The 20,810-nt window shown below is 30.6% G+C and overlaps 1 protein-coding gene across 4 annotated transcripts in view; it reads left to right on the top strand.

Moving 5' to 3' along the window:
* Positions 1-20,810, top strand: part of LOC126886734 (protein cycle) — a 118,684-nt gene that overhangs the window by 49,913 nt on the left and 47,961 nt on the right. For all 4 annotated transcript variants that reach the window (XM_050653750.1, XM_050653749.1, XM_050653748.1 and 1 more), the window contains exons 2-3: positions 964-1,077; positions 12,207-12,278. In XM_050653750.1, the coding sequence (XP_050509707.1) occupies positions 964-1,077; positions 12,207-12,278 (186 nt within the window). The remainder of the gene's footprint in view (positions 1-963; positions 1,078-12,206; positions 12,279-20,810) is intronic.

Below are 20,810 nucleotides of genomic sequence, written 5' to 3'. Positions count from 1 at the left end.
CGCTAGTTGGAACAAACCTATAATCAACTTTTACTGAAACCAGCCGTTAGAGTTGACTCCAACTAGTTGGAGTCAACTCCAACTGGATAATCAACTTGAACTGTAACATATACACTACTGGAACTTAAAAGCGGTAGGTACTAAAAGAACAGAAATATTGAAGCAATCGGAAATACAAAAAGGAACGGAAATTTACCTAAGGGAAGATTACTCCAGAGAGATACAAGATCAGAGAAGAATACTTAAACAGAACTTAAAGGAAGTCGCTAAATTATAATAATCTAAAAATAAACGATATAACATATACTGTACAAAGCTTAGGATATAAGAGACAGCAGAAACAAAGCGAAATGGTGAATACTAAAACACCTAGAAAAACCTAGAGGAAGAACATACTGAAAGATCACCAAGAGTTGAAGAAAATTAATCAGAAAATATGGCGAAAATATCCAAGACCGCAATACTGGAACAAAGGCAAAAAATAGGATTTATATGTAAAGTATGATATACAAAAAAAAACAAACTACTAATGTCACTATAATAATTCGAACTAGTGACTACTTACTTACAGTAACTAGTGACGTTGATAGAGAGTCGCCCTGTCGTAGTAATTGTTATATTAATAATTGATAATCTCTTATATACGTAATTACTTTATTTAAGTCATTAGGGTCTAACTAAATAAGTTCTCAAGGATCAATGAGGTTTTTCAACTATTACAATATTACTATATAAATATGATTTAGACCATTTTTAGATTAGGTTCAAAAAGCTTAGATACTACACCTTGTTAATAATCTTCTTCAATTATTTTTCAGATTTATTTAAAAGTCGGTACTTGAGGTAATCTTATGGGTAGTTTTATTACTCCTTCTGTATATTATTTATTTTTATTATATAATATTCGTGAGTATTTGAATTGATAATATAATAAATTATACTTAATTATAATTCTTGTTTCAGTGATCCCTGTTCTTCAAGCTTGTCGTTCCAATCCAATCAGAACTCCTCATCTACAATAGACGACAACAGTTCCGTATCCTGTTCAAACAACAGAAAAAGAAAAACTTATTTTCCGTAAGTGCTATTTTTTAATCAATGATAATTAAACAACGATAACTGTTGTTGCTTTTATTTGAATAATCAGTAATATCTAATTAGACAAGGCGAAAACGGCGGGTTCTTTGGAGAAAATATTCCCATGAGATTTTTTTGCATAATCACATTCATGAGACATTCCAGAATAAGACTAAAGAAGTCGCTCACGCGAAAAGTGGTCCAAATTTTTTTAACAATTTTTTTTAATCAAATTACAAAAATCAATATTTTTGGTCGGAACAAATTTTTTTTAGGTTTTTTGGACCATTCTGGATAAAAAGGTCTCTTATAATTTTTCTCTAAAGTTAATCGTTTTCGAGGTAAAAGCATTTTATAATTAAAAAGACCAAAAAATTGCGATTTTCAAGGCTTAATAACTGGGTTAAAAGTTATTACTATGAAAGTCAGAAAGTGACTAAATCAAAGTTTAAAGCCCCCCTACAAGATCGTGGAGAAATTTTTGTCATTATTTGATTACTAAGCTGTTATTTTTTAAGTAAAAATAATGAGCGCCATGCACGTATTAGGCAGCCGTCCATGATGAGTGCGAAAGAGATGCCATTCAGGTAGTTCAATGGCGCATCTCACTCGCACTCACATTTACAACCGCGTCAATACGATCTTACCACTCATGATTAATAATTAAAAATAACAGCTTAGTAATAAATTAATGGCACAAATTTCTTCAGGGTCATGAAGGGAGGGCTTTAAATTTGATTCAGTCAGTTTCTGACTTTCGTAATAATAATTTTTAACCGAGTTATTAAGTCTTAAAAATGACCATTTTCGCGTTTTTCAAATTTTAAATTGCTTATAACTTGATCAACTTTAGAGAAAAATTACAAGAGACCTTTTCTATCCAGCATGGTCCGAAAGATCCAAAAAAAATTTGTCCGGGCCGAAAATATTAAATTTTTCAATTTGATTAAAAAAATTGGACCACTTTTCGCGTGGGCGACTTCTTGAACCTTATTCTGGGGTGTCTCACGAATGTGATTATGCAAAAAAATCTCATGGGAATATTTTTTCTAACGAACCCGCCGTTTTCACCTTGTCTAAATACTAATTATAGTTTTTACTGTTTTAATAAAAGATATGAGTATATCAGTGAATATTCATAATATTTACATGTTATTCAACATCCAAGACGAACGGAACCATATCCCTCCCGATGGTGGCTCCAAAATGGGTGCCGAAACGTCGAGTTTTAAGTTCTCAACGCGGTTCTTCCCGAGAATTTTCATTTATCTGGCCACGGAAATCTTTCCGAACATTTCATACATGTATATAATAGAGTGAAAGGCACTTATGGAATAAAATTAGTTATGTCCTTGTTTTAACAAATTTAAAAAAACCCGTCGGTTTTTATATATAAATGTGCGCTTTGTAAACATAATTTTAAATGTAGGGGTGATTCTCGCAAGCCTAGCATAGTCCATAAGCTTTATTTTTAAGGTACTAGTACACTTTAGAAGACCAAAAATAAGCATTTTTTCAAGATTTTTTTTCTCAGAACCTTTATTAAAAATGAACATAAAACTTCTTACATATTAATATCTAACTCTTAAAGAATATAAAAAATATATGTTTTTTCAGTTATACATGTACACTAATATTGTAGAGGGTGCCAAAGTCGAGGCCCCGAAAAAAAGTAGGTCCGATGGCGGACAGTTAATCTCAGGATTGGGATCTCTGAAACAAAAAAATCGTACGACATTTGAAAAAGGAAGGTTTCTTACGTGACAGTTTATCACTGTTAGTGAAAAATTCTGCAAAAAAAGATTTTAAGGAAATTTGAAAAAATTTTGTGAAAAAAGCCCGTTTTTCTTCAGTTTTTCATGGTTAAAAAATATTTAATTTTTATTTTTTGGTCAAATTGTGGTAGATTGTCACGTAAGAAACCTTCTTTTTTCAAATGCAGTACGATTTTTTTGTTTCAGATATCCCAATCCTGAGATTAACTGTCCGCCATCATTTTTCGAGGCCTCGACTTTTGCGCCCCCTACAATATTAGTGTACGTGCATAAATAAAAAAAAGATATCTTTTTTGTACTCTCTAAGAATTAGTTATTGATATGTAAAAAGTTTTATTTTCATTTTGATAAAGGTTTTGAGAAAAAAAATCTTGAAAAAAATGATTATTTTTGGTCTTCTAAAGTGTACTAGTACCTTAATAAACAAACCCTATATATGTTTATATTTTTAAAAGCTGCCTATCAACCTGATTTTAACGAACTACTTATATCATGTATGGTGTATTATGAATAATACAGCGTGAAATTTTGAAATTATTATCTATGGAAACCACTTATGGAATAAAATTGTTTGTCCTTATTTAAAAAAAAATTATAATGTCAACTTTTAAATTCAAATATGCACTCTTTTATTATAAATTTAAATATACAGGGTGATTCACGTAAGTCTAGCCTAGTCCATGATATTTAATTTTAACACACCCTGTATATTTTTATGTTTTTAGACCTTAAACCTCAAACAACCTCATCTCAAAAAAGTGTATTGTGTAGGGTGTATTAGGAATAATGCAAGGTGAAATTTTAAAATTATGTATAATTTTCGTCAAGATATTAAATACATAAAATATTGAAATTAATAGTTTATCATACTTTAAATAATGGTACCTATTATTTTTTTTTTAATTAGAGTCGTAAATTTTCTAAACTAAGTGTCAATATAATGGGTTTTGTATTAATTTAATGCCTTGACGAAATTTATATATAATTTCAAAAGTTCACCTTGTGCTATTCATAATGATATTTCACTCTACACAATACACTTTTTTGAGATGAGGTTGTTAAGTAGTTTCTAAGAATATAGAAATACATAGGGTGATTCATTAAAACTAAAGATCATGGACTATGCCATACTTGCGTGAATCACTCTGTATATTTAAATGTATGTTTATAAAGTGGCCATGTGAATTTAAAAGTTGACGTGTCCCAGTATTTTTTATAATTTTCTAAAATAAGGACACAAACAATTTTATTCCATAAGTGGTTTCCATACTTTATAACTTCAAAATTTCACCCTGTAATATTCATGATATACCCTACATGATATAGTTCGTTAATACACAGAGTGTTCCATTAAAAATAAAGCTTATGAACTTTGCTAGACTTGTATGAATCACCCTGTACATTTAAATTTATGTTTAAAAAGTGCACATTTATATGTAAAGATCGGCGGGTCTCAGCGTTTTTCATTTAATTTTTTTAAACAAGGACAGAAATAATTGTATTCCATATGTGCCCTCCACACTGTATACAAATATAACCTATATTTTAATAACAAAAGAAAATTTTAAATTGTTTTCTTCACCCTACGTCGATATTTCCCGCTCAATTTCTGTTGACGTGACATTGGTAAACTACTTTAAATGGCCATATACACAGTTGGCGAATCAGTAGTAGTGCCTCTTTGGCAACTATCAAGCAATTAGTCTTGGAAACAAACATCTAAGATGGATAATGAGTCACGTTCCCATTCGATTAGCTTCCAATAATTAACTTTTCAAACTTGGCTGGGACACTTGTTGGAGTTCTAGCCATTATAACTCTAGATGTAATTATTCCGTGGGATCAGAAGGTAACCAGACACAAAACTTAACAGTTATGGAGAATTTCAGGTGCTTCTTAAACTCCTTTGATAAGTTTTGAATTGCTGAAATATGTTTTTCATACAAATTAAAAATGCGTGTTTCTTTTAGTTGTTTTGAAGTATTAAGTAAATATAAAGTTTTGAACTGACAAGTTCCTATCGCTCCGTATGATGTTGAAAAAAGTTGAATTACAAAGAATGGTTCCAGAGAATCAACCCGTCAAAGCTGACCGGCATTTTTGACGAAGTTATAAACAATAGGATGGTTTTGAAACATTATCTTTATCTCTAAGAGCTCTTGCTGGATAAAATTTCTCATATATTCAAGAAATTCATAACAAATATAACAAATATAATAAAAATGATCAGTGTTGCGCGTGGAAAACATAAAAAACTATGTTAAAAAAAATAGAATTTCAAAGTTCAAAAATCGGTATACGTAAAAAAATGTATGTTTTTGGCTTCCATTGGAGCAATTTTCTTCTTTTTATTTTAATCTGGTGTAACTCGAATAGAGAAACCTAAATAACGCATCACAAAATTCCAAGGAAGCATTAATTAATTAAATTATTTATAACAAAATAAAAATACATATTTTTCCTATGTTGTAGACTTTTTAGAAAATCTTACCAAATATGTAGATATCTTTTATTGCTCTAAATCCAAATATTCTTATTTAAAAGCTGTATAATTATATAAACAATCTTTGTTTAAACAAATTAAGTTTTTTTATGATACATTCATAAAAATGAACTTCAAGATAATATAATTATTTTTTCTATTCTCATACCATAATATGTATATCAATTATGATTTCACTGCCTGTATCATAATGAACTTCATTACAATACAGATTTTTAACCAATAGAATCGCGATATGGCATTCGCTATAAAGGTGGTACACGCGCACGCGCAGTGACCAATGGCGAGTCAAAGACATACGCTTTGACAGTTCTCAATATGTAAACAAACTGACAAACTAATTTGTTTGCGTTACAAAATTAATAAATGTGAATATATTTTTTGTTGTGAATTATCACAGAAAAAATAAATTCAATTATTATTATTACAATTATTACACAACTTTTTCTACAAAAATAAGAATTATATTAAGATAAATAAGAAATTAGAAAAAATATTATTATTATTACACAACTTTTTCTACAATAATAAGAATGTCACCTATCACATCCCCCTTAAGAGCGAAGGCGCAAAATTTCAAGCCAATGCTTTTTAAATGCATTCATTTTTTTCGAATCCTCAGAAAACTGAAAAAAATTTAAACGCAGAATGAAAGCTTACATTATTACCGAGGTCCGAAAGTCCTCGAAAACGTCTATAATCTTTATTTTAATAAGTTACATGGGTGAAAAAAAAAAGAAAATTTAGTGTTATTTTCAATTTTAAATGTCTAATTCAAAAGAAAATTTTTGTCTATTCTAAGGGACCTTTAGCCCTCGGTAATAATATAATCTTTCATCGTGCGTTTAAAATTTTCAAAAATATTTACTCGTTATCTCAGAATTTGAAAAAAATAATGCATTTAAAAAGTATTGGTCCGAAATTTTGCGCCTACGCTCTTAGAACAGATTCGCACTGGTCTACTTACTAAACAAAGAATCCACTGGAAAAAGCTCGTGTAATTATTAAAGCATGGCAACCTAATTTTAAATTTGCGAATTTCTCAATTTTTTAACTTAGTTATTGGTTTAGTTCTAAAACTTCAATCATGTTGGTATAATAATTTTTTAATGTCTATTAGGCTATTGATTATGTTCAAAATAAGAGAGCTAAAAGGAACTACAACTTTAACAGGGTTTTATTGTCCTATATGGTCAATTGACTTCTAAATATGAAAAAACCGTGGAGTGCTACCTTGGGTGCGTTTTTGAGAAAGGGGTGAATTAGTCCCTAGGCACAGGGTGAATTAGGGTGAGTGCTATGCACTTTTGGTATAAACACGTCTGCAGAAAAATTGTTCCAGGTTAAATTTACTATAGAAATATCAGTTTTTTAAAGTCAAAAATATTTTTTACATAAATATAGGTATTCAAACAAAAATGTAAAAAAGAACATGAAAGAAAGCAATTTTGTTTTTTGCCCCTTTTTCCACAGGGATATAGGTATAGTTATTGCTTCACAGAAAAAAACTTCCATCTCTCGTCTTTAAAATGACGTTTGATAGAAGCCTCTAGGATTTATAGTTTCCGAAATATGATTTTTCAAAGTTCGCCGCTCACAGCATTTTTGGGCCATTTTCTCCATTATTTCGCAAACATTGTTCTGTAACTGTTTTCTACGCATTTCTAGGTACATATATAGGGTGAGGCAGATAAAGGGCCTATTAGAAATATCTCGAGAACTAAAGACAACTGAATTATGAAAATTAGAATAAGGGGGTTTTGAAGACTGATCTATTTAATGAAAATATTTTCATCTATTTGGTACTTCCGGTTATACCGGAAGTTTTTCTTTCTTAGAATATAAGGTTTTGTCAGATTATACAGGGTCGGTTAAAAGATAATTACGTTTTCTTATTAATTTCGTAGCAATATTCACACCCTGTAGGATTGTAGTAGTTTGACATAATAAACTCTATTTATGTTCAAATGATTTTTAATATAGTCTACTATTGTTACCAATTATTAGTGTAGCTAAATTTTTAATTTTAGTATACAGGGTGGGTCGAAACTCGGAATGAGTATTTTCTGAGTTTTCTTAAATGGAACACCCTATATTTTAGTATTACAATGAAATGATATTTCATGGTACTTTTTACTTCTTAAGCATTACCTATACCTAACTGCTTTAGTTTGTGCTTAATTGTTAATCGCACCAACAATCTTAACTTCGATGGTATTTTGATACCTCAACCACTATTGGCAATTTTAAGTATCAGTATAGATTAATATGTATTTATTTCCAAAAAATTATTTGGGACTACGGCCAACCTAATACAATTTCACCTATTTTGTGTTGCAATTAATGTTTGGTTTAATCACCAATAACTCACAAATTAAAGGAGTTAGGTATAGGGAATGCTTAAGAAATTAAAAAGTACCATAAAATAACATTTCATTACAATACTCAAATACAGGGTGTTCTATTTAAAAAAAACTCAGAAAATACTCATTCCGAGTTTCGATCAACCCTGTATACTAAAATTAAAAATTTAACTATACCAATAACTCTTAACAATAGTAGACTATATTAAAAATCATTTGAACATTAATATAGTTTATTATGCCAATCTACTACAATCCTACAGGGTGTTAATGTTGCTACGAAATTAATAAGGAAACGTAATTATCTTTTAACCTATCCTGTATAATATTACAAAACCTTATATTTTAAGAAAGAAGAAATCGAGGAGAATCCAAAAATGTAAAAATATACAGGGTGTCCCATTTAAAAAAACGAAGTTACAATCAACTTCCGGTATAACCGGAAGTAGCAAAGAGAATAAAATATTTTCATTAAATAGTTCATACCTCAAAACCCCTCTATTCCAATTTTCAACATTCTCTTAGCTTTAGTTCTCGAGATATTTCTAATAGGCCCTTTATCTGCCTCACCCTGTATACAATGGTACATTTAATAGCAAGAGAAGTCAATTGCCTTTAAAATGGTCTATTGTATAAGGTTGAACGACTATTTTTAAGCAAGTTAATGGTTTTTCAAAATTTTATACTTTTAATGATTTTTGATTTTTTATTGTATGATTATTTTCTAAATTTGTCATTATAACATTTTTTCTTGTACATTTAGGTAGGCACATATATACATTGTGGAATAAAAAATAAAGCTTATTCTCTTTACTTTAAAATGGTTTATTGCAAAATATTCTAGGATTATTTTTAAGCAAGATATCCGTAGGATATCCAAGAGTATCCGTAATTTGAGAAAAATTTTATTTTTTTTTATTTCTTTCAAATAGAAAAAAAAATAATTGCATATTATATTATAATTTTTAATTCGAAATAACTTTTCTTAATAACACATTTTGATATTGTGAAATATAAAGGTACTTTACTCTTGAGCGAAATTCCTATTTTTAACATACCTCGTATATAATTGATAAAATTGTATATCTGATGATTGCATCTTAGATTTTAGACTATGCAGAGCATTTTATAAAGAATATTTTTTTTTCATAAAGTTAATAATAAAAACGTTTTCCATATGGGTCTAACTTAGTGGGACATATTACATGTGTTTACATATGTCACATGTTGAATAAGCATATAGAATTTTTTACGGTACAACATTTTAAAGTAAAGAAAATAAGATTTCTTTTTATTGCACAACGTATCTACCTAAATGTACAAGAAAAAAGTTGTAATGAGAAATTTAAAAACAATCGTAAAATAAATCAAAAATCATTAAAAGTATAAAACTTTGAAAACCATATCTTCCTTAAAAATGGTCAAATAGCCTTTTACAATAGACCGTTTTAAAGGTAATTTCCTACTAAATGTACTATTGCATCATATACTTAAAGCTATGTAGAAAAAGTTTACAGAACAATGTTTGCGAAATAACAAGGAAAATGGTCAAAAATCGCTGTGAGTGGCGAATTTTGAAAAATAATATTTCGGAAACTATACATCCTAAAGACTTTTACCAAACGTCATTTTAAACAGGAAGGATGGAAGTTTTTTTCTGTGAAACAATGCCTATACCTATATCCCCGTGGAAAAAAGTTATGGGGCAAGAAATAAAGTTGCTGTCTTTCGTGTTTTCTTGCACTTTTTTCACCCCTTTTTTAAAAGCGCACCTCTTTAAATGGTTGCACTCCGCGGTTTTCATATTTAAAGGTTCATCGATCATATTAAAAATAAAACCCCGTTAACGTTGTAGTTCCTTTCTAAAGTAATATCCTACCAGCGGATAAAGGCAATGCAACTGTAATAATGAATAAAATACAATATGAGGACAAAATTACAGATCTAATTACAAATGCACCCTATACCAAATTAACGAAGGATCCAACGAAGACACTGGAAAACAAAATATATAAAACTTTATTCAAATTTAAAAATGATCTAACATACTATCAAATAAAATTAATGACACCTCACTACAGCAGTAAGACACCACATTTTTATGGAGTGCCGAAAATTCATAAAGCGAACATACCACTTAGACCCATTTGTAGTACCATCAATTCTCCTTGTAGTAAACTATCAAAATTTTTATTAAACATTATAAAACCATTTGCTAATAATGATGACACATTTATAAAAAAAAATACAAAACGTTTTTTAAACAAATTATCAACTATTGAATTTAATCCAAATAATATTTTAGAAAGTTTTGACATAAACAGTTTATTTACAAATGTGCCATTAGATAAAACTTTAAACATAATCAAAACGAAATTAGAGAATGATAATACATTGACAACTAGGACAAGACTAAGTGTGTCAGTTATAATGGAGTTATTGACAGTGTGTACTAATAATACCTATTTTCAACTAAATAATGAATTCTATAAACAAAATTTTGGTCTAGCAATGGGCTCTTCTTTATCTCCATTATTGGCTAATTATATTTATGGAGGATTTCGAAACTAATATCATTTCTAAACAAAATTTAAAACCCAGAGTATGGTGGAGATATGTAGATGATGTGTTTTCAATATGGCCTCATAGAAGATCAGAATTGTCGGATACATTCCTGAACATTATAAATGATCAAGAAGAGACAATAAAATTTACAATGGAAAAGGAATACAATAACACCCTGCCTTTCCTCGATGTTTTAGTCTCAAAGAAGGATACTGGATATGAGACTCAAGTGTATAGAAAACCAACACACATCAACAGATATCTCAATTACAAATCAAATCACAACATCAACGTTAAAAAAGGAATCATTAAATCCTTATATGATAGAGCCAAAATTACTTGTTCTAACGAAAATTCATTTTTAGAAGAAAAACAATTGTTAACACCTGTTTTATTAAAAAATGATTATCTTTTATCGTTTATAAATAAGGAATTGTCAAGATTGGATCAAATGGAACAAAAAAACTTAGAACGGGATCCTACAACATGCACAAGAAATAATACGAGGAAAATATCAATACCATATATACAAGGACTATCCGAGAAACTTAAAATAATAGGAAATAAATTCAACATTTCAACAACATTCAAAACAACAAACACATTGAGATCTATTCTATCTAAAACTAAACCTAACAATGAACAAGAAAGAACAAAGAATTGCATTTATAAAATACCTTGTGAACGCGAACAATTTTATTTAGGTGAAACATCAAGACCATTAAAGGTTATAATAAGTGAACATCAGTCTTATATTAAAAATAGAGAATTTGATAGATCTCAAATATGTCAACACGCATGGGATAATGAACATAGAGTTCAGTGGAGAGATTCAAGTATAGTCCTGAAAGAATCAGATAGTAAAAAGAGAAAAATCAAAGAAGCGGCTCTAATTATGCTAAATGAAACCAATTGTGTCGCAAATTCCTCGGTAGAATGCAGTAGGATGTGGTTGCCCATACTGAAAGAGGAAGTCAATAGAAAGAAAATACCACGATTCGTAAGTCAATAACATATCGAGTTAGTACATATTTTATATTTTAGTATTACTTATTGTATATCTACAGTCGGAAAAATGAAAGAATACCCATGAACGATAACATCAATCACTTATTTTGTATTTGCTGTCTTTTTCTATAAGTAACAAACGTTTGTTATAGAAAAAGATAGCAAATACTAAATAACTGAATCGAATATAAACAAAACCTGCCTTGAACCCTTTTTAATCCTTAACTAAATAAGTGATTGATGTGATCGTTCATGGGTATTCTTTCATTTTTCCGACTGTATGTATTATTAATATTATTTATAATTTAAACATAATAAAGTCAGAATTTGGTATTAGTTTCTTGAGAGTAAATTAAATGTAAGACCAAATACTTACGATGACTGGATAGTATCACGAGGTTTTTCCTGGTTTTCCCTCGTGATTTACTATGGAATCTCTAACGCGAGAATTTTATTGTCATTGTTGCATTTGGTTGTCTTTTTAAAGACAGATCACATGCTATGATTTTTTTGTGACGGATATTCTTGAGTTGGGGTTGATTTCATGTAATCGAATTAACTATCTTTCAGTAAAGTCGTCCCAGGAACGCAACTCATAAATATTGGCAATATCATTTTAAAGTCTTCTACTTTAAAATGTATAATATATGTCTGAATTTCCAATATAAATGAGTCAGATTGAATAAATTATTAGAAGAATATTTTACTTAGCAAGAACATTTTTGTTTAATTTAGTAGTATTTTGTATTTTGACAACGACACCCGATTTGGGCGTCGAAACGTTAATAAAATTATTTTGTTTCCAATTTAATTGTGGCTTATTTCCCATATAAATAGTTAATCTTTCTAAAATACATAATCAATAGCCTATATGTATTATATTAAAAATATAAATACTATATTATTCCTTTTCAGGGTCGACAATGATATTAAAGATGATTGCTGTGAAGACAACAAATCTATTAAATCCAACGATGAAAACAAAAAGTAAGTACCATAATAAATATAATATTGAACTTTATCTCTCCAAAGACATGGCTAGCAGATGACACCGCCATAATGGTAGAGAGTAACCCTGTTGAACGCTGTAAACAACGAATGCATTGCAAAGGGCTTAACAATCAACGCAAAGAAAACAAAATGGATGGTGGTCGGAAAAATTAATATCGAAGACTCAGTACTAAAATTAGATAAAAAAATCCTGGAAAGGGTGGAACACTTCAGATATCTGGGTAGCTGGATTGCCTGCAGGGTTGAAAGTGATGAGAAAATTTCGACCAGAATAGAACTTGCACGAAAAAGCTTTATTATAGTCTGTTCGCTAAACTCAGACACAACTGGTTATATATGAGATATGACCAAGGCTTTTGACAGAGTGCGATTAAAGGGATGTGTTAGAAATATTTTGAGAAAAAGAGATAATTAACCTAGTACACGATATTAACAAATAATGTAAAACAAATATAAGAGTAGGACATTTGACAACAAAAGACATAGTTATAAACACAGGAATCCGTCAAGGGGATTCACTGAGCCTTTTCATATTTAATTTTTCATATTTAATTTAATTTCAAATAATGGACAAAATAATAGAAAACTTTCCCAGAACAGCTGCATTTAAGATGGGTAACATATTCTTTAGAGTCGTTTGCTACGCTGACGATGCTGTCCTTATCGCCGATTCTGAAGACAATCTCCAAAGGCTACTACATGCATTTAATACTAGAGCTAAAGAACTAAATATGCTCATCAACGCGGAGAAGACTAAGTGCCTAGTAATTTCCAAAGAACCGATAAGATGCAAATTGGAAATTGACTCCAAAACTGTGGAACAGGTGAATCACTTCAAATATCTTGGTGCGGAAATAGCAAGCTATGGAAATCTCTCAAGTATTCAGAGAACAAACAATGAAAGCAGCTATAATCTCGAGATGCCTGAAAGAAATGGAAGAACAAATATCTAAATACTGAAAGCAAAGTCAAAATATACAGAGAGAGTCTGTAATTTGGAATAAATTCAATATCTCAAATACTAATTGTTTTTTTGAAAAATGCTCAGACTCGTCGATTAGTATTTCAAATTGTCCTTTTTGACATACAATAATAATGTATACAGGGTGTCCCAATTTAGAGATATGACGTCATCGTTAATTTTCTTAAATGGCAACACTGTCATTTTGGTAGCTATTTTGATAGGGTGTGTAAAGTTATACACAATTGCAAAATATCAAATTTTTATTCTCTATCATTTACAAGATAATAGAAAATAACAAAGTTATGTCTGTAATTTGGAATAAATTCAATAATTTTAATACTAATTGTTTTTTTGAAAAATGCTTAGACCCGTCGATTAGTATTTCAAATTGTCATTTTTGACATAGGTACAATAATAATGTATACAGGGTGTCCAATTTAGAGATATGACGTCATCGTTGATTTTCATAAACGGCAACACTGTCATTTTGATAGCTATTTTGATAGGGCGTGTAAAGTTATACACAACTGCAAAATTTCAAATTTTTATTCACTACCATTTACAAGATAATAAAAAATAACAAAGTTATAAAAAACCAGTAATCAAATAATAATTGAATTTAATTATTTCGAATAAGCAAATGCTCATATCGTTGCCCATTGAAAATTTGACAATAATTGAGGGCAGCATTATGAGTATTTGCATAATTGAAATAATTAAATTCAATTATTATTTGATTACTACTTGTTTTTCATAACTTTGTTATTTTTTATTATCTTGTAAATGGTAGGGAATAAAAATTTGAAATTTTGCAGATGTTTATAACTTTACACACCCTATCAAAATAGCTATCAAAATGACGGTGTTGTCATTTAAGAAAATCAATGATGACGTCATATCGCTAAATTGGGACACACTGTGTACATATTATTATTGTATGTAAAAAATGACAATTTGAAATACTACTCGACGGGTCTGAGCATTTTTCAAAAAAAAACAATTAGTATTTTAATTACTTATTGAATTTATTCCAAATTACAGACATAACTTTGTTATTTTCTATTATCTTATAAATGGTAGAGAATAAAAATTTGATATTTTGCTGATGTGTATAACTTTACACACCCTATCAAAATAGCTATCAAAATGACAGTGTTGTCATTTAAGAAAATCAACGATGACATCATATCTCTATATTGGGACACCCTGTATACATTATTATTGTATGTCAAAAAGGACAATTTGAAATACTAATCGACGGGGCTAAGCATTTTTCAAAAAAACAATTAGTATTTGAGATATTGAATTTATTCCAAATTACAGACTCTCTCTGTATAAAACAACAATAAGACATATTATAACATATGCGGCAGAAACAAGACCAGACACAAATAGAACATTACAAATGATGAGAACAGTTGATATCAGAACACTAATGCCTAGTTGCACCAACAGCTCGGGTTACGAAACTGACGCGTTGAACCATCGAGCCTTAGATCAATTTTCAGCTTGCTACTGCCACAATGGATTTCCACGTGGATTGCATTGAAAATAGTCAAAAATTATGGTGCAGACTATGTGATACTTAAAACGGCCCTATTTATAAGCTAAGCTGGGCTAAGCTGGAGCTTAAGATTTGTTGGTGCAATCAGGCACAAGAAGTACGCAAGGCAAAACTCTACGTGACAGAATAAGAAGTGAGGACATCAGACAAAACTGTAGAATACAGGACATAGGAAGGTGGGTCAGACAGAGACGAAGATATTGGAACAAACATCTAAAGAGAAGACATCAGACAAAACTGTAGAATACAGGACATAGGAAGATGGGTCAGATAGAGACGAAGATATTGGAACAAACATATAAAGAGAATGGAGGACAGCAGACTCGTTAAAAGCGCAAAAACGAATAACCCCGTAGGTAAAAGACCACAGGGTAGACCACCAAAACGATGTCAAGAATGCTGGACCTCGTCGTCCGGGGAAGACTTGATGGCAATGAACAGCCAGTAGCATGATCGATCATGCTAGAAAGAAGAAGCAGACACTACATAATTTTTATATTTCAAATATTTTTTATATTTTTTTTAATTTCAAATTTTGTCAATTTCAAACAATTTTTTTATTTTTTTTTATATTTCAGTTTTTTGTTGTGTGTTGTCAGCTACGTCCATATAAAATTATCAGTAGGTAATGGAAAATTGTTTACAGCAAATTAACCTGTTTGATTTGATACCAATCGAAAAACCTTTTAAATGTGCTAATAAATAGTTATATTAGCTACAACTTGTTATGTTAACATTAAACTTGTAGTTTCAATGACACTGCGCCCGTTTTGTAGGCGTGAATGCAAAAATGCATTCGTGACATTTCAAAACGGCCTAGAAAATGGAATTTTTGCACAGCCATACTATGTAATGTAGTTGGGTAGATAACGTTCAAATGCAGGCCACCTTGAACCCCGCTAGGGCTTCTTTCGTTACGTCATTTTCAATAAATATAAGCGTAATATGTTTTGAATTGTTCGAGTATACAAAGTGATGTTGGTTTTATTTTAAGCTGATTAAGCGATCAGAATAGAAATAACATCTTAATTGTGTTAAGACGTGGAAATTAACGTAAACAAAAGTTATATTATTAGATGTCTTGTCTAAGTTTTTATTCAAACTTCTTGCTATCAATAATTACATAAGTCTAAGTCTGGTATCTAACTAATAAAATTTAAGACAAATTGTACCTACCTCATTCGTCAGTATAGGGTGATACACTCAACGCCAGAGAGAACGGGCCTGCAAGGGATGCACTGAAGGATGCGGTGCCCTTATTTGGGGGATGCCAAAATGAGCTTGTTTTCCTGCTGGTGTTATACAAAAATGAAAATATAATTTTTTTAAAAATGTGGTTTAAATTCAGTTTATAATAAACAAATCTGTATTTATTATTTTTACATCCTGCATACGTAAAATATACGAATTACCTTCACTTCAGAAATCAATCTTAGCTTTGTATTTGTAAATGCTTCCACTAAGGTCCTATGTATTAACTGGTCGCCTAATCAAGACGATTTATTTTTTTAAGCACCCCATTTGTGAAGAGACGCCTCCGTTAACAAAAAGAAAAGTATTGCTGAGTGACAGGAAAAAGAAAAGTATTTTTGAAGAGTTTAAAATTTAATTCTTAGCTAAGCGCTTTCGTCTATAAAGCCATCTTCAGAGCTATGCTACAATAAGCTCTGAATATGGCTTTCGAAAGCTCTTAGCTAGGAATTAAATTTTACGCACTTCAGAAATACTTTTCTTTTTCCTGTCACTCAGTTGTCATAAGTGTGTACAAAACATATCAGTCTTTACAATAGAAAAGTATTGGCATATAAACTAAAAGATATACAAGGACAAACAATTTACATATATTCTGATTTAACAAAGAAAGAAAAGGAAATACAGACCAAGATCAGAAAAATGGTGGAGGATGAAAAAGATAAAGGTAACACTAAGAAGATAAGACATATGAAGATGAAGATAAATGGAAGAGGATGGAAATGGGACTACAGTATGACCCCAAAAAACTGAAAGGAAATAAAGAAGAGGAACCAATTACAATGGCGAAAGAGAGATTAAATTAGGAACATGGAATCTGAGAAGTATTATAGGAAAGGAGGCCGAACTGAATGAGGAAATGAGTTAACCCAAAAAATAAAAATACTGAGGATAACTGAAATAAAGATGAAACGAAAAGGTTAAACAGGAAAAAGGAAAAAGTAGGTACACTAAGGACACACAGAGCGAAAAGAAGCTACAATTAGAGCTGGATAATGCGGAAGAGAATATAATGATAATGGGCAATTAAAATGGGAGAGTTAGAAATAATAACATAGGACTAGAGTACTACATCGGAAAAGAAGGGGTAGTAAACCAAAAGGGGGAAAGAAAAGAAATAAACAGAGAAAACAGATTGGTCATTACAAACAGGAAATTTAAACATACAGACAACACAAATACATCAGTAGCATAAAACAGAAAAGAAAAATCAATAATAGATTATTTTCTGGTGACAGACAGACACAAAGTTAATAAGGGGACAGTGATTGGAAGTGACCACTAATTGGTTATCATGAGACTGAAAAAAATATGAGAAAAGGAAGAAAGGGCGAGAAGAAAGGTACATGAAAAAAAGCTATAAACTAAAGAAGAAAGATACAGAAAAATATATGTGAGGAAAAATTAGATATCATTTGTAGAGAAATGATCACAGATATAGAGGAAAAATGGGAAAATATAAAAAAGAAGCATAGTAATACCAGCGGAAGAAACATGCGACAAGACAAAAACACCAAGTACAAACATGGGAAGAACCGAATGATGGACAGAGGAGATACAAGCAAAAATAAAAAGGAAAAAAAAAATAAACAAGAAAAATTGAAGAGATAGTTAATCACAAAAAGACAAGAGGATTATTAATCTTACAAAGCAACGTGAAATGAAGTCAAAATAGCGGTCAAAGAAGCCAAAGAGATGCCATGGGGCAAATTTAGGCAAAACTCTTCTATGGGACTCTAAAACTAAAAATAATAGAAAGTATTGGGTTGTACGGCGTCGAACTCTGGGAAATAAACCAAAGAAACAAATCAAAAATTAAGGTAATGGAAATAAACTATTGGAGACGATGTTGCGGGCTCACTAGACTTGATAGGGTGAGAAACGAAGATATTAGGAGAGAAATGGAAATTGATATAGATATAATAGACACAATCGAAGCCAAAAGACACAACTGTAATGGAAACCTTCAGAGAATGTTTGAAAACACATGTCCAAAAAATAGAAAAATGGACTCCACCCACTAGAAGAAAACGAGGCAGACCAAGACGATCCTGGAGAGAAGATGTCGAAGATACAATGACTGCCAGAGACCTAAAAACTGAAGATTGTTTCGGCAGAAACCGCTGGAAATTAGGATGCGAGAAGCGGCGCCAGCTGTAGAAGACTCGCTTATTATAATATATAAAAATAATGGAGGGAGGGCGATAACATTTTAAAGAGGGGATACGGAAAACCTAGAGAAATAAAAAGAAGAGCAAGAGATAGAATCTATAAAAAAGAAAAATTAGATAAGGCAATGGAGATGGTTAAAATAGGTAAAGCAGCGGACAAGGATAGTAAAACAACAATAAGATAACATACCAAGGGGTCAAACAATGTTATGTGCTGAGCACACTACTATTCTTAGTAGTGCTAGATGATGCAATGAAAAAAGCCAAGGAAAAGATGTAGGTTCCACTAGGATACTGCAAAATGAAACAAACACAACTATTCACGGACGACAGGACCTAGATGGAGGATAAACATAAAAATAAACGCAGATAAAACAAAAACAATGGCAATAGCTGAAACGAAAAAGATACATGACATAAGATTGAATGGTATGCAAGTGAAACAAGTAGATCACTTTAAATGCCAAAGAGCAGTCATGGATGAAAACGAAAAACAGGGCCAGAAAATAAATGAAAGATTTGTTAAGAACCTAAAACATATTTAATACAATGAAAACAACATTTGTAGGAAAAAGAGGAATAGCAAAGGAGATCAAACCGGTAGCCGCTAAAACAGTAATACCAACATTTTCCACTAAACAACTTAATAAATCAATAAAAAATACTTTCTTCCCTCTTTGTTTCTGTTTTACTAACTTAACTTTGTGTATAAACAATTCTAAAATATTCATTTTAATCTTTTGTATATAACTATAACATTAACGCATTCCATCATAATTTTTTCCGTTCACTTTTTCTTGGCTGTTGGTTATAATAAAAATCTTTTCACACGTTCACCGTTTATAACAAATGAATAAGTATTTAATTGAAGCATTAACGGTGACATTTATTAAAAATATGTTAACATAACATAACAATATTACATTATCGTATGTTGTAATAGTCTGATATAAATAACGGTATCCTTATACATTTTGCATTCTTGGATAGCTGAATAGAGGTGGGGTAAGTTGAGGTTATTTTGGAACAGTTATAAAAAGAGATTGTGCGTTATTTGACATAGTGATTAGTCGTTATCACTGTGGTAAATAGACTATATTCTGATAGGGAAAAGATAGAGAAATTCTATCAAATCCACAAAGACGTATTAAGGTTCTGAAGTAACTTCTGATCACGATCCAGTTGCTGCTCCATTCATGTTCTAAAACAATCTAAACAGAGCCACAATAGACACAAAATCGATCACTCCTCACTAAGAAACAGGAAAACAAAATTTAACGTTGAAATTTTCTCTCCTACGACCCTACGTCCTACTTCTTGAATACGATCAAGCAAAATTTGTAGACCTTCAGTATTTTCTGATAGGATTACTATATAGTCCGCGTTGGGGTCGACAAGATAAGAATTCTTGTCTTGATCAGGGCTGGATTTACATAAGGGCTGAATGGGCTATAGCCCAGGGCGGCAGATTTCAGGGGGCGGCAAAATTAGATAAAAATAAAAAAAAAATTATTCAAAAAGTTAAAAATATGTGAAAAAATACTTGTAATAATTTGTAAAATAACAATTTGTAAATTAGAATTAAAAAAAAATCATTCACTTAATATATTCTATTTATTTTGTAGTTCTAACGTAACGTTAATGAAATATAGTAGGGAGTTTTTGTTTCTACGTAACGTACGCATCTCCGTATACGTAAAGCAACTAACGTGTCGTAGAGGATGAATGTTAAAATAGGTAGTTTTTGTAACTGCCTTAACGTAACGTAAAGCAAATCGTAAAGTCACTTTTAAATTCCGTTGACATTCAAAAAAATAAAACAATGTTCACACAATATACAAATATACAAAATACTTTAATATACAAATGTAAAAAAAGATAAATGAATAATGAAATTGTATGGTTTTAATTGCTTCTATTTAAATATAAAAATATTATTTTTCCTTAGGTTAAAATTTTTTTATTTTTGTTTATACCTACTTTTTAGTTGTAAATTGTTTTACCTACATCAGAATTCCAGTATAATGTAAATAGTGTGGTAATATTTATTTGAAAATTTTACTGAAACTAGGTCATTTGTTTATCTAGTTATTAATTGTGGTGATCACTGTATTTCTTAAATTAATACAAGATTTGTTTGTTTTGCTTTATTAATAGGCAACTTAAAAACAATAAAATTTTAAATCTAATATGAAGTTCCAATTTCCAATTACAAACAGAATAATTTTACTCAAATAGACTAAACCAATAACCAATATAACCTTAAAATGTTTATAAACGGATAGTACGCTGATGAAATGTTCATTTGGTAGGTAATCGGGCAAGATCCTCGTGTGCATTCGGTGACTTTCGGCTCGATAGGGATGCGTATGAACCTAACGTACCAGCCCGTAACCTTAGGTAATACGTATCGCGATACGGGAGTTCAACCATTAATGCGCAAGCGTATATGTCAAAAAGATGCGTTACGTTTACGTATTTGTGTGCACAAAAACTCCCTAGTATGTTCCTTGACGCAACAGTATTCGCGCGCCGCGCGCAACTAGTCAGCCGACGGG

The sequence above is a fragment of the Diabrotica virgifera genome, chromosome 6 (assembly GCF_917563875.1).
Source record: "Diabrotica virgifera virgifera chromosome 6, PGI_DIABVI_V3a".
NCBI lineage: Eukaryota > Metazoa > Arthropoda > Insecta > Coleoptera > Chrysomelidae > Diabrotica > Diabrotica virgifera.
This window is presented reverse-complemented; position numbering and strand designations above follow the sequence as displayed.